At 38.5% G+C, this 14764-nt stretch overlaps 1 protein-coding gene across 15 annotated transcripts in view; it reads right to left on the bottom strand.

The window, feature by feature from the left end:
* Window positions 1-14764, bottom strand: part of MGA (MAX dimerization protein MGA) — a 59700-nt gene that overhangs the window by 25228 nt on the left and 19708 nt on the right. For 11 of the 15 annotated variants that reach the window (XR_008209001.1, XM_052693090.1, XM_052693087.1 and 8 more), the window contains exons 6-14: window positions 11629-11757; window positions 10729-10827; window positions 9161-9810; window positions 8150-8507; window positions 6958-7181; window positions 5809-5949; window positions 5273-5405; window positions 3406-3926; window positions 1676-1961 (exon numbers count right to left, since the gene is read on the bottom strand). Coding sequence is in view for 14 of the 15 variants with exons in the window: in XM_052693090.1 (XP_052549050.1) it covers window positions 1676-1961; window positions 3406-3926; window positions 5273-5405; window positions 5809-5949; window positions 6958-7181; window positions 8150-8507; window positions 9161-9810; window positions 10729-10827; window positions 11629-11757 (2541 nt within the window). In the remaining variant the exon portion in view is untranslated. Of the gene's footprint in view, window positions 1-1675; window positions 1962-3034; window positions 3168-3405; window positions 3927-3957; window positions 4535-5272; window positions 5406-5808; window positions 5950-6957; window positions 7182-8149; window positions 8508-9160; window positions 9811-10728; window positions 10828-11628; window positions 11758-14764 lie in introns of those variants that run through there. The other 4 variants (XM_052693091.1, XM_052693094.1, XM_052693093.1 and 1 more) reach the window with 4 other exon arrangements.

The following is a 14764-nucleotide window of genomic DNA, read 5'->3' as shown; positions in this document are numbered from 1 at the left end:
AGGTCAAAATTTTAATAGATTTCTCTTTGCTGTTCTTCAGGCACAACAATTGTCATTTCATCATGAATTTGGGTCTCCACTCACTTTAAGAACACCCTGTAATTAACCTGAAACCTTCACAGCAGTCCTGAATATGACTTACATATTAGGAATATGCACATAATCTATTGCATCTCCTCCTGGTCATACAAAAAAATTAGGTCTTGAGGTGTTGTTCTTTATCATGAAATTATGAATATATAATTATAATTTCAGTATGAGGAAACAAATGGCTAGGTGCAATAACAGGCTCAAACTACGTTCTAAATCTCCAACTCTTCCTGTAGTAGTTTTTTCCATGTTCCTCTTTTCACTGCTTCTTGATTTTCTGACTGTATATAAGCCACAGAGAAAGGAGGAAGAGAGTTTTGTCCTGCCTCCTCCTTTTTGCAGTGACATTTGTGCATCTGAGCATGGGACAAATTCAACCAATAGGAAGAAATCACTACTGGGAAGCTTCCCTTCATCTCTTGCTCTCCAAGGATCAGAATGCCATATCTGTATCACGCCAGATGCCTACAGATCAGAAACAGAACCTAATACATAGTACAACAATGCAGAGACCATTGCGTAAGCCCAACTTACATATATATGCAATGATCACTTCACCCATCAGTGAAATGCAGCCACCTTTTCAATAGTGCATAAACACATAACACAACTGGTTTTATCATAGGAAGAGAAAACCAACACAGCTATTTACAATGCAAGGAAAATTTAGGCAGAAGGAAACAGAGCAATTCACCAAAGTTAACATTTTGCCAGGACACAGGTAACATCCTTTTCTCTTGCAAAACTTCTTCAGGTATTTAGTGAAGATGGGAGAAATGTGTGGCTGGGAACTAGATTTTTCTTCGATGTTTTTTGTTGTTGTTGCTTAAAATCATGCTAAACACGGTATTTAAAAGCAAATTCATCTCTTGCCATGCTGGGTAAGCACTTCAGTACCAACTTAGATACAAGTACCAAATGCTTTTCCTGGTATTCCTTCCTTTAAAAAAAAAAAAAAAAAAGAAAAAACTGACAAAATAAAGAAAAAAATTTCAAGTGTGCTGAACTAAGTCCAACCCTGTTTAGCTTGTGAAATCCAATGAGACTGCAGGCCAGTGTAGTTATCGGCTGCACATCTGTTCTTTTGCTAATCCAGACTTGGGACATCTTGCATTTCACTGCACTGCTTCATGCAGCTTTGCTGGTCACATGAGTTCCAATTCTAAGTGCAACACCATCAGAAAAACAAACGTTGTGGAACTACAGCTCGGAGCAATCCTTTCGCACTTTAAACCCTCATTTTAATTTCAATGCTTGATGAGAAGCAATCAAAAAATCATAGTAAGAAAACTCTCAAAACAAAAAATTGAAGCTCAATGGGTATCTGTATCCCTTCTTCCTTGTTTCTTGAAAATATGTTCTAGTATTGTTAGTAAAATAACTAAAAGTCAACACCTCTAGTCTTATTCTGAAGTCAAAATAAAACTTTCTGCTTTAGAGAGGTTATTTATTGCAGAGGCAGCTTAGTTGGCAAGTCAGCCAAAGGCAGCAGGCACTGTTGCAAAGAAATCAACAGCAATGCTGTATACTTGCTTTTTATTTTACCTTCACGCAATTTAAAATACAGTAATAAGTTCCAACCTACCTATCTGTCTCAGTGGTGGGATAAGAGCTTTCAGAGTCGTCACACTGGGGTTTGAAGTAGTGCTGATGGAAGATGTAGTTTTGGGAGCTGATGTTGTGGGCACCTGGACTGATGGTGTCCCAGAAGCACTGGATGCTACCTTGGAGATCACAGTACTGAGGGTTGAGATATCAAGTACTGTGGGTCGCAGCCTGCCTGTGACATAAGCAGCTAGCCGACTGGCAGGATGTAATGCCCCCATCTGTCCCAAAAGCAGTTTGGCCTGAGGATACCTTTTATCATTAACCTGAAAAAAGTGGAAAAGGGAAATTTTGTGAAAAGAATGCTAATTCACCACCTCTGGAGAGGTGTTTCATTCCACAGGACTTCCAAGCGTCCTTTTCAAAAAACAAAAACAAAGATCCACATTACAATTCAGACTGGGAACTCCTAACTTCCCTGCTGCTCAGAGTATCTTCAAGCAACTCTGCTGTATCTTTGTAATACAGATATTAGATGCTACTCAAGACTCTCAAACAGAAACACAGAGTCCAAAGGTACATGAGAAATCACTAAAATCAAGTAGAGGGAAGCTAGCACGCGTTTTACCTCTCCTACATACACTGCAGTCCTGAGTTGAGTGGTTTTCCAAATATGAGGATGATTTTAGATAAAATTCTCTACCCTATCATCACCTAGCATTACAGAAGAAAGAACACATACATATACATCGGGACAAAACTCTAAGGACTTTGCAAAAGCTTTGTCAGCTTTCTTTTCTTGCCTGTACTGTACCACGAATTGACTAACTTCACATTCAGAGCTGCTCTTGTAACTGAGAGAAGAAACAAACTTTTCTGGATATCAGGCTGTAAGCCTAGTGGTCAACAGGAATTTCATATCGATTTGGTTGGTAGTACTGCATTCTACTTCCAGGCTGTTCAGTAGTAACCTCTAAAAGCCACTTATTTTAACACACCATAAGGAAAAAGGCCTTTACTCTTTAAAACAGGAAGTCTGCCCCTAAGTTGCTCTTTCTGCGAGCTTCTCTTTGTGAGGGCAATGCATCTGCAAAGCATTACACAAATGAACTCAGTTCTCATTTTCTAATTCATATACCTCCAGTGCAAGTGGTGTTACTACCACAAAATATCCTTGAAAAAGAAGAGATCCTAGCCCTGCAGCTCCTTCCAGCAATTCCTAACAGCAAGTTGGCAGCACGAGACTGCGGAGAAATGACACGCTCTTAATTTTATGAAGTCTCTTCATCACTAACATACACTCAGAAGACAACAAGCTATTCGTCAACACTAGCAAACTGAATCAAAAGCAATTTAATGTTTACAGTTTCCTTTTGAAGTTTTGTCCCAGTGTACACACCTCCTCTGAAATTATTCTTTCTGTGGCTTCTGACAGCCACTTATTCAGAAGTGTTATCTGCCAAATGCATCTGCAGAGAGTTTTCAAAAGCTCCAAGATCTTGAGAAAGATTCTGTGCTTGGGCCACCAAGACCTAAAAGGCCAAAAGACCAACCTAAATCACCAGACTTCAGTCTTGGAATCAGATTTCCTGTTGAAAGGGACAAGGTTACAGAGAGGCAAAAATGTCACTGGATATGAAGATATCTTGTCTGGACAGTCAAAAGACTAGGTAAGACAAATTAAGAGAGTGTTTGTTCTTCTCTTTAGGGGGTTCTAGGATACTGGATGAAACTGAATCTAATCTCCACAGTAAAGGCAGAGGGACCCACCTGAATCAAGCCTGAGTGGCTCATATTAGCTTTGCGCTTGTAGACAACCAGCTTTCCTGCAGGAGAAATTCCTGCATAAAAAGGCAAGCCTTTGCCCCCATGCAACTTCTCCCGCAGCTTGTCCAATGTGTAAGCCTGAAAGAGCTTTACATTTTCTGCTTTTTTGCATGACGGCACTCCACTATCGGGAGTCTCCAAGTCAGGTGACTCAGGCTTCTCATCACTGTCCTGGTAGGATGGCACTGAAATTTTCACTCTGGAGGAGTACACAGGAGGGTTGTTTGCATCCTGAGCCTCGTGTTCCGAAGCCAATTCAATAATGAGGCTACCCACTTTGAGGCACTGTGGCATGTTACTGTTGATGTGCTGTGATAGGATGGTCAATATCTTACTGCAATCTTCATTCCAGCTGCAGTCAGAGATAATCTCGATAAGTTTGGTTGGTGCACATGAAGTGGTGGGATGAACACAGGAGGCGGAGGAAGAGTCCCCCTCACTATGGGAAGACCACGAACTTTTCTCTGAGAAAGAATTGAAATAGGTTTCTGCAATACTGTGGCATTTTAATCACCTGGATATTCAAACAGTTTTATTCTGCCCACCTCCACCCTTGTCTCAGCTGCAGGGCAAGTAAAAAGAACTGTTCAAAACATCACTTCCCCTTGCAGAGCTTCACAAGCAAGCAAAAATGCAAAACTAAGGTAACTGTTTCTCACAGTTAATTCTCTGTAGCCATACCATCTCACGTTGTATCCCGTTGCATCTCACAAGCTAAACAAAGCTGGACTGTTTCAGTGTGTGGATGTAACATCTCCAAGCAACATCAATACGCAATGGAAAGCATCACTGATTATATTCCAGAGATGGCACTTTTCTCTTGGAGTCAGAAAAGGACCAGTGTCCTATAATGCTATTTTTGACAGACAAGCCACTAGCAGAACTGTCTTTTGTGGAAGATGTTTAACAGAAGCACGACCTTTTGCTGTCATTGGAGATCCAACGTCACTTTTTGCAAAACTGTAAGGATGTTGAGCCCTGTGTCCTGGTCCTTTTAATTTTGACCTACCAATTCATCAGTATTTTCAACTAGTCGTATTATTTTTCCATTCCGATCCTTAAACACAGAATGCTGTTGCATACATTAAACAGTGGGGAAAAAAAAAAAAAAAAAATCAGCTCAAAAAGGCAGCCGTATTTCATTAGTGGATGATAGAATGCCTTGAGTACGTCTCATTTTAAGGACTGCGACATGATTTGGGCCATTTCAAACAGAAAGAGATAAAGATGCCTAACCTCCCTCTTCATGAGTTACAAACTCAAAGCCATATTCATACATAATGTAGTGCAAAAACTCAATTCAACCTTTCAACTCGAACTAAAATAATTCAACATCAAACAGCTCCATATAGAGTAGAGGCACTTCTTTGACCCATACAGTTCTAAGTGGAGAACACGAGGGTCGAAGATTCACAATACCACTTGTAAACTTATTAATTCTTCAGTAATTAAAAATTAATGAAAGTAGGGAGGGAACCCTCTGATTTCCATTCCTTGTTAGGTATCTAATTAGCATCCTTATATACAAGTCTGCTGTATAATGCAATCTTTCACTCTGAATGAGCTACTGTAACACCAATCATTTCAACCTTGGAACGATGGCAAGTACTTAGTAGTTAGCCTGCTGTATCTCCCACATGACACACGACTGATTAAGAAAACAAGAAACTGCAAGCACATCATAAGATTTTTATTGGCAATTGTAGAAACTCCCACGGCAAATGCACTCATTTCATCAATATTCCTTTTTTTTTTTGTTAAGCCAAAAAACTATCAACACACTCAATTACACTCAAGATTCAGCTCTTACCTCCGCATTTTTCAGGGTCTTTGTTTATCTCACTGGTTTCTTTCTTACAAGACTCTTTCTTAGAAGACTCTTTTTTAGATAATTCTTTCTTAGAAGATTCCTTCTTTGAAGACGGAAGTCCTTGTTCATACATCTGTGGGAAGAAAAAAAAAGTGTACAAAATATTATCCTTGTCTATCCTCTTCCCCAATAAAATCACATCACAAAATACACTAGTTCATCATGCTATCATCCATAACCCTGGAAAGCATTTTAACTTTGACGGAAGTAAAGCGTTCATCTTCTAACAGCAATTTTAAGACTCATGCAGTAATGAGTTTTGCAGCCAGGAATTTCCACAGACAAGACAATTCATATCACAGTAACAAGGAAAGCTGACCATCACTGCATGCTGATTTGGTCCCTGTCACTACATCACCGTCAAATAAAAGCCAAGCCCCCACGTTATGTGGAAGCTCCTGCGAATAAGTTTTCTTCCCATTTCCAGTATTCCTACCTGTTGCAGGATACGTGCTGGACACATTGTAAATTCTTACCTTTACAAGAAAGTTCTGTGAATCCTTTTGGTCTTTTTGTTGATTTTTTTCCTCCTTCCCAGGCTCATATACTCGAACCCTTGCACAAGTCATCATACTTTCAAAATACAAGTAGATAGGATCCTTGTCCTCCTCTCGAATCTACACAAAAAAAATACAACCTCTCCATTCTGGATGTGCACCAGATCTATAAAACACTTTTGCTTTCTAAAAGAGTATTAACGCTACAGTAGAAAATATCAGAAGTATTTAAAGTTGAATCTTTCTTCTTGCCCCACCTATGGAGGCTTTCAAAGCCAGGTTGGATGGGGCCCTACACAATCTGATCTAATGATACAATCTGGCAGCAACCCCAGGTAGAGGGGCTGGAACTAGAGGATCTACCAATCTCACTTCCAATCCAAGCCACACTATAATACCATAGCACAGTCTACAGATTGCTCCCAAATTACACAGAGGAAGAAAAACAGGAAAAAAACCTACCTGTTTAAATTCTCTTCTCAACAGAGAAAGAAGTCCTGAAGTGTCATTCACCACTTAACCATATCTGATATATATTAAGCAGCAACTCTGACACATTTCCTTCTTTAAACATAACTAGACTCAACCTCACTACTATTCTACCTCTATGACTGCTATTGCTTGTGTTAGATAAAGGTGAGGGGAGAGGAGAGGCAAAGACAGATTCCTAGCACACGGCAATGAAGCCACAAACAAGAACACAAAAGCTTCTACAATCACAGTGATCCTCTGAGTCACTATTCACACTTTTTCCACAAGTTATTAACAAGGCTACATCCTGTAGATAGTAACTTCTACAAACACTACAGGACAAGTAATCATTTTACCCATAAACAGCATATATTACTGCATTATTTAAGAGGTCATCAGCAAATCATTACCACTTTTCTCACTGCTACAGTATTTACTGTATTTACAGAATTTACTGCTAAATAAATTCTCAACAGAAGACTAACATAGTTAAATAGATACATGTATGTGTCAATTCATCCTAGCTTATCAACATGCCTTTTATCTCATTTTATTTAAAACATACAGAAGTTTTTGGCAGTGTTTGCTTTAATTTTCAGCTTAAAAAAAAAAAAAAAGAAAAAAGAAAAAAAGAATTAACATTATCCCACTTCTTACCACGGGGTTGGGTTTAGGAGTATACACTCTGCCTGTTTTCACTCCACTGGAAGATCTATGTTTACCAGAAAGCACAACTTCTGGGTTAGGCAGGACTGTAGATTTAACTGGTTCAATAACAGATGGTGTTGGAATATAAATAGGTTCTGGATCTATTTCACCTTCTACTTTTACCCACAATGGACAATTCCTAAGAGGCTTTTCTGGCTCTGAGTCACAGATAGCTGGGAAAAAGAAAAAAAAAACAGTGATATATTTTAAAAACCCAGTAATTTACACAAGTGAAAAATCAATGTAGCATGGCAGTAATGGAAATTTTAGTTTCAGTCTAAAGTCTAGCCATATACCAGTAACTAATTCACACTGAATTAAGAAGATAATGCTGGTATCTTCTCTTGTCTCAAATTCTAGTGAGAAGCCACCAGGGATTTGTCCACAAATGCAGGAAATGAAAATGAGAAAGACTCCATGCTAACCACTGCTTCCTAGCTGTGCTAAGATAGCTGATTAAAAAACCACTACAGAGTCGGGGATCTTAAAAGACAGCAAACACAGATTTCAAACATCTAAAAACATACTTGATAACACAACTACACATAAAAATGTATTTACTCCAGTGGAACACCAGATAGCATCATTTTTTACCGCTGATAAAATTATTAGTAGAACAAAGCTGTAAGTCCATAGCCACTTTCTGTCATATTTCTGAACATACCTTAGGACAGATCTAAAACCACTGTAAACTATTTCCACCAAAGTCAGTGAAATACAGTTATGTACAGGAACTGAAAAGACAGCTCCAGATGCTTACTTGCTAAGAGAGAGAGAGAGAGTAGTAAACAGTAAAGATTACCAACAGCTACAGCAGTAATTATTTCATATGCTTAGTCCCTGAACATATTTAGAGAGTACAGAGAAAGTTAAAATTACCAAAAAGAAACTAGTTATTTGAGCAAGATAAATGACTGAATAATGCAAAAAAGCCTGTAACAGGTAAGAGTTACTAAAAGGGAAAAGGTGTGATTACCTGTCAGTCAGTTACACCAAGATAAGCGTTGCAGAGATCTCTCAGAGCTCATTCCCATTTCTGGATTTAGTAATGGGATCTCTACTAGAACCTAAAAAAATTTCCTGGCAAGACAGCTGATTTCAGAGAAGTTTAAGGAATTGCTTTTTACCCAGCAATACTCACTGTATTCCACTTTTTTTCTTTTCTTCTTATCTTTCTGCTTCACCTCATCTTCTTCTCCCACACCCTCTTCTTCCACATCTCCATCCCCTTGCTGTTCTTCTTGTGATCCATACAACACAAGATTTCCACGCACAGCCTTTTTCAGAATTTTCTTATGTTTTGATCCACCCTTCACCACCAGTACTTTTCTCTTCAGGCAAGTACACCCAAACATACAGTCTGGCCTGCGGCAATGGGTAGGCTGACGTTTTTCCAGTGCTAGACTGGCACATATACAACCCAGCCGACAGAAATCATTATTGCAAGGAGGCGCTCGTCGTCGTATTATTTTATGGATAGGTTTGTTTTTGAGAGAAGCCTGAAAAAGTTTTAGATAGTAAGTAAACACTTGAAATTTTAGCAATGTGAAATCAAGCAAATGTGAAATTGCTATTCCAAGTTCATTCAGAATTATAACTCCCTCCTATTACATGGTCTGGTTATCCACAAAAATTTGTCACATGTATGGAAAAAATACAATAGAGGAGAGTTTACATTTTAATATTCTGAGACACAATTTGAGACAGCTGAACAGCCTCTTCAAGAAGTGGGCTGCGAAGAAAGCAAAAGTTTATCATCTGACATCAAAGTTACGTGATGTTTTTTGTTTTGTTTCTGTTTGATTTTTTTTTATTTGGAATTAGCCCTACTGAAAAAAATAAGTGTCAAATAATAAGGAAATGTAGTTACTGAATAGCAACTGTATCCATTAGAACTTTTCACAGGCAAGTTGAGATAATTCATAATTAATTATTCATATCAACACCTTATTAATACAGTTATTATTTCCACATGCTGTTAAGACAGCAGTTCTGAACTTCCAATATAAAGGCTACAACACAAAGGAAGAACATGTTTTGTCATGCTCATTAGCAGCTTCAGTCTTATTTTCTGCACCCACAGGCAGCTTCAGTAACTACAGACAATTGAAAACGCAACAGTACTGAAGGAAAGAAAAGTATTGCTACCTACCTGAGCTGTAAGCAGAGTAGCCAGGGAGATATCCGCTCGTTCTTCTGTAATGTAGGTTCGTGGTTTGCCATCCCAGAGAGCACAGTCTTCCAGGTCCATTAGCTTTACTTGAGATTTAGACAGACCTGGCGGACGAGCTGCTTGTTGCTGTTGTGGTGTGTGGCGCAAACTGATTTGTTTTGGCAGTATGTTTTCATCCAGATTTGGCATCAGGAAACCATCTGCTTGGTTAGTCAAACAGCTACTCGAGAGAGACTTAGCAGCCTTTTCTACTGATGCTGAAAAGTTCTGTTTCTGCTTGGCAGGAAAAGGCGAAGGCAGTATAGGCTTGTAGGATGATCTTCCTCTACTGTTTGAAGATGTCTGCCTGTTTTGAGTCCTTGCCTTCCTAGAGGTAGATGACAGAGAAGCAGGCTTGAACGTGTAAGATGTGGATGGAATTACGGTGGACTGCTTCTTCAAAACACTGTCTAGCGTTCGCACATAGCTCGTGCTCTTGGTGGGAAGCTGATACACCACAGGGGAAGTGGGCGTGCTAGAAGAGAATCCCATACTCGTTTCCATCAGCTTTCCTTCGTTTTCCAGGTACTCATCCAGCTTGTCACTACAGAATGCTGAGCGATTCTTCAAGGAACCTTCTGAACTGCCACCTAAATAAATGACGAGCATTTTAATTGGCCCCTGGGAAGGCATACTGACAGGCTTTATCTTACATATATATATGTATACACACACACACACACATTTAAATCTTACTGCAACTCAACAGTATAGAAGAGGTAAATACTTCTTTAAAGAAGTATGTAATTCCCTTAAGCGTACAACACACAAATATCAAATATAAGCTCAATCAGAAACACAGCCAGCAGTCCAAACAACTCTTTTTGAGGAAAGTATATTCATTCACAAAAAGAGAAAGTCTTCAAGAATCAGTGTTTCTGTGCAGCTTCCTTTTGTTTGTCCTAAACATGTATCCTACAACGTACCTGGCAACACCAGAATAAATCTGCAACACCCCAACACAATACAGTATTCAAGTGCAGAGAGTACAACAGAAATATTTTACCTAATTTCCAAGTAAGACCTGGCAAACTGCTAAGTACTCATTTCTTTCTGAGGCAGGGCAAAGTAGCTGAACAGAAGTATTCACTTAACTGGAGTTAAAAATACACCCAACATAAAAGAAAATCACTTCAAATCTGTAGGGCATCAGAATTCTGGACTTACTATACTGCTCCCCAGCTTAATCCAAAACTGATGAACAAAAACAAAACTATTACAATTTTGATTTTCACTGAAACCTTATGTGTAAAACAGAATATGTTTTGCTGTTGATTCTGTTTGTTTTATCATTTTCAGTTTCTTTTTTCCCCTCGTAAGTGCTCATTCTTGGCTGTTCATGGAAGTAGTACCAATATTCAAGAGAGTCTCAAAACAACAATAAATCATTAAAACACACACTATAACTGAACTGCAGCATCTCTCCAAGATTAAGACAAAGATCTTAGAAATATCTGCACTCATCTCATCTCATCACTTTTGTTTTAATCCCGCTCTGCTTTTTCTACCTTCATTTCTAGAAGCACCATGAAGCTTCCCTCGCCAGCCTTTGATCTTTCTGAAATCATTTGTCTTTCCTGTTCTGGAAACAAAAGGAAATCCAGTATCTGGAAAAGAAGAAAGCTAGCCTCAGTTTATAAATCAAGACTGATTGTTACAAATGTCCTAGTGAATTGTTCATTTCTTTTCAGAAATACATGTGACAGCTCTGTCAAATAATCCATCATCTCCAAGAGCTAAAGTGTAATGTAGATATACTAACAGGGTCCTTTGTAGCTGTTTTATATATTGCTAGGCTAGGCTAGAAGTAATTGCCCTTGACACAGAGCTGGATTGGGGCGTTCTGAATTGGATCTGCCTCTTTTGTGGTGTAGACAGGTCTGAGACTCAAGGTCTGCCTCTTTACCAGCTCCAAAAACAGTACAGGAAGAAAACAGCAGTCAGAATAATAAAGCAAGAGAGAGACATTGGAATTAACTACCCTGCACTTTCTTTAGCAAACACATTTACTGTTAAAAAACAGTATTTGCCACTAGTAGAATCAGTCACATTTTAATGAAAAATGCATTTGTTTGGATACCAAATAAATTAATACAAGAAATAGTAATTTTACAAGCAGATTTCATTGACAGCTTTGTATTTAAATAATAATAATAATAATAATAATAATAATAATAATAATAATAATAATAATAATAATAATAATAATACAATCAAATATAAAACTAAATGCTCTTTGAAGTATTTTGATTATGGACTTCTCTGTTTTCACTGCTTTTGGAAAGTTTAATATTCCTGTCCTAATGAATAAGAACACTATCTCTGAACAGCATCAAGTCCCAAATCCCTCTGATCACTGACAATACAACATAATACTTTGAGCCTCAGCAGATTCATGTTCTACTCACCTGGAGAATTGGGGTTTGTTCCTGGATAGCTCCACAAAGAATAATTTGAATAGGAAAGAGGAAGCTGAACACCCAAGTATTTCAAGTCAATGCTCATTGTTGGGTCCACAGAATTTAACTTCAATCCCACTGCAGGAAACAATCAGTATCAATGCAGCAAGATGTTAATGAGAAAAAAATAAAAGATGTTTATTTAAAAAAGTTTCACATTACATACAGACATTTCTAGCATTCATCCATGTCTTAAGGGTTCTGAAAAAAGCATTAATAACTGTTACTTACAATGGAACTTCAACAAGTTTGAATTAACAGGTATGAATTTTAAGGAGATGGAAAATAGAAGGAAAATAGAATGACTTGATGCTTCTTTTTTTTTTTTTTTTTTTTTTTTTTTTAAAACTGCTACTGAAATTCCTGCAGAATTTTAGCCATCAGAATGTCAGCATTCTATTCATTTCCACAATAAAGCTGTATTCAGTATTCTGCTCTCTCAGGAACTCTCCATGAGCTTTTTGCAACCCCCTGCCCCCTCACTGTCCTTACAGATCAGCTTGAAATTAGCTAGCCAGCCATCTTGTTGCTTTGCAATAAATCAACCCTCCAGCCTTTTTAAAATTTTTTTTAAATTTTTTTAATTTTTCATTTTTTTAAGCAGGGAGAAGATCGTGTGTGATTCTATAATTCTATGGCTAAAATGAAACAAAACACTCAGCTTTGTTGAATGGCACTGGCTTGGACACTTTACTGCTTGTTAACATCTTCCTTACCTCCCCCCAAATGCTTAGTTGGAAAGGCTCACCTTAGCCACAAAAAGTGTCTTTGTGAATTAGCAAATCAGGTAAGGACACAGAAATAATGAGGAACGCAAAAGCTAGCAGAACTACTATTCAGCAAGTGAAAGAATATATGGCTACCCAACTCAGCTCAGTCTGGAGTAAAGAATATTTACTTTGTTTGGTTTTGGTTGTTTTTGGTGTGGGTTTTTGTTTTGGTTTTTTTGTTTTTTGTTTTTCCCCCCCCCCCCCCTCAAGGGAAACCTACAAAACTGTGCTGCTGTTGCTAAAATCTTAGAATCAGTGTTAAGTATGCAAGTTTTGAAATAAAAATGTATTACTTGACAATGCTCAGGACGGATGAATTGCTATCTGCACATACAGCAAAGACCTTTCGTTGGTAGCAGACATTTATCTTTACAAGTAACAAGTACCGACACTTGATAACTGGCAGCCTAAAAACAACACATGCAAAACAAATCTCAGATGTGGCTACTGAAGAACACCTTCACCAACGACAGATACAATTCCCACATCTACATGGCAAAGATGAGCACAACAAGTAAGGCAATGTAGCATTTTGTATAAAAACACATCAACTGCCAAATGTCAGGACGGCATCTATTTATTTTCAAAGTGATTTTAAAGGAAAGAGCAGGCAGTTGATTCTTCATGACACTCCATTTGAATTATTCTGTTGCTTTCAGAACGCAGCCTGAAGAGAATAAATATGTCTGTATGGACATCACTAAACACGACAGGTAAACTATCACTTCTATCAATTCCTCATCATCGCCAGCGCACTGCTAAGTTCAGTTGCTGCAGTCAAACAGTAGCAAATTAAGAACTCCCTCCACAACAATTTTCTCTGAATCACAATGCCAGACAACAGTGCTTTGATTTTCAGGCACATGACAAGGGATTCAAATTAGTCCAGGTAGAAGAGGCTCTCCATAGCATAGCAGTACTCTAGAAGGAGCTTTCTTCCTAACATGCTGAAGCTGAATTTCCATCTTTCAGAAGCATCTTCTTGCAGTCTCAATGCCTTTAAGATCTTCACAATCACTGCTTCAGATGCATTTTGCAGTCCATCCTTTACCTATGCTAGTCTCCACAGGAAGTACTGATGGATTTCTAGCCAACCAGAAATACTTTTCTATATCTGATGACTAAGTGCATTAACTTCATAATGCAAGCTGCAGTGGATATTCAGTTTCTTAACTTCACAACTCAATAGCAATTGTAGGCTTCAGGTATCCATGAATATCAAGAGATACTTATGCTTCTCAACTACATTACACAAAACCAAAGCAAAGTTAATGCCAAAAATGCTATTTCCATTTACTATACTACACAGAGGGCAAAAAAGCCAGTAAGCTTCAACCAGATGGTTGAATGAACACTCAGAAACATGCACTTTGCTTCTTTGAGAAAGGAAGGAGCCATACCTCTTCGTCTGTTTTGCAGCAGACCATAAGGAGATATTAGTTATGGTCTGTGGCTAAGAGATTTTGAAGAACAAGTAACAACATCGAGAATGCTGATTAGGTTGCACCAAGATCCAGGACTTAATGTTGATGTAACTGGGAAAATACACAGACCTTCAACTGGCCAAGAGGCAAATCCTAGAGTCTTTTTTCAGTACTGCCATACTATAACATTTGCTCAGTGCAACATGCAGCATTGCTAGTAGCTGACTAGAAAAGATTTCTACCACAATTTTTGAAATATGGCAACACAGATGTGTGAGGCTATGGATTGAAGTCAGGTCTTTGTAAAACAGGACACCTATTTCTGGAATAATGGGAGAGGAAACCTGCATTTAGACATCCATGATACAACCATCAACACTGATCTTATATACCACACGGGAAAAATCTAGCTGAGAGGTGGGTTATCTCCCAAGAAGACAGGCTGAGAGAGCTGTTCTTTCACAGCCTACACAAAAGAAGGTTCCAAGAAGACCTCATTATGAGCTTCTAATACTTAATGAGGAAGAACAGGAACTGCAGAGAGGGACTTGATCAGGGAGTGCAGTGATAGGAGGTAATGGCTTTGAACTAAAAGAGTGTAGATTTAGATTAGATGTATGAAAGAAATTCCTTACTCTGAGAGTGCTGAGAATTCACCACCACCAGAGAAGCTGTGGATTAGCAATACAAGCTGGGGGATGAAAAGACTGAGTGTAGACCTCTCGAAAATGATCTGGGGGTACTGGTGGATAGAAAGCTGGACAAGAGCCAGCAATGTGCAGTCCTTCATACAGGAGAGACATAGACCTGTTGGAGCATACCCACAGGAGGGCCATAAAAATGATTCAAGGGATGGAACACCGCTCCTATAAGGACAGTCTGAGAGGGCTG

This window comes from Tympanuchus pallidicinctus, unplaced genomic scaffold (genome assembly GCF_026119805.1).
Source record: "Tympanuchus pallidicinctus isolate F22 unplaced genomic scaffold, pur_lepc_1.0 scaffold3, whole genome shotgun sequence".
NCBI classification, from domain to species: Eukaryota; Metazoa; Chordata; class Aves; order Galliformes; family Phasianidae; genus Tympanuchus; species Tympanuchus pallidicinctus.
Note: the sequence above shows the minus strand (reverse complement) of the source record. Positions and strands in the feature narration are given on the sequence as shown.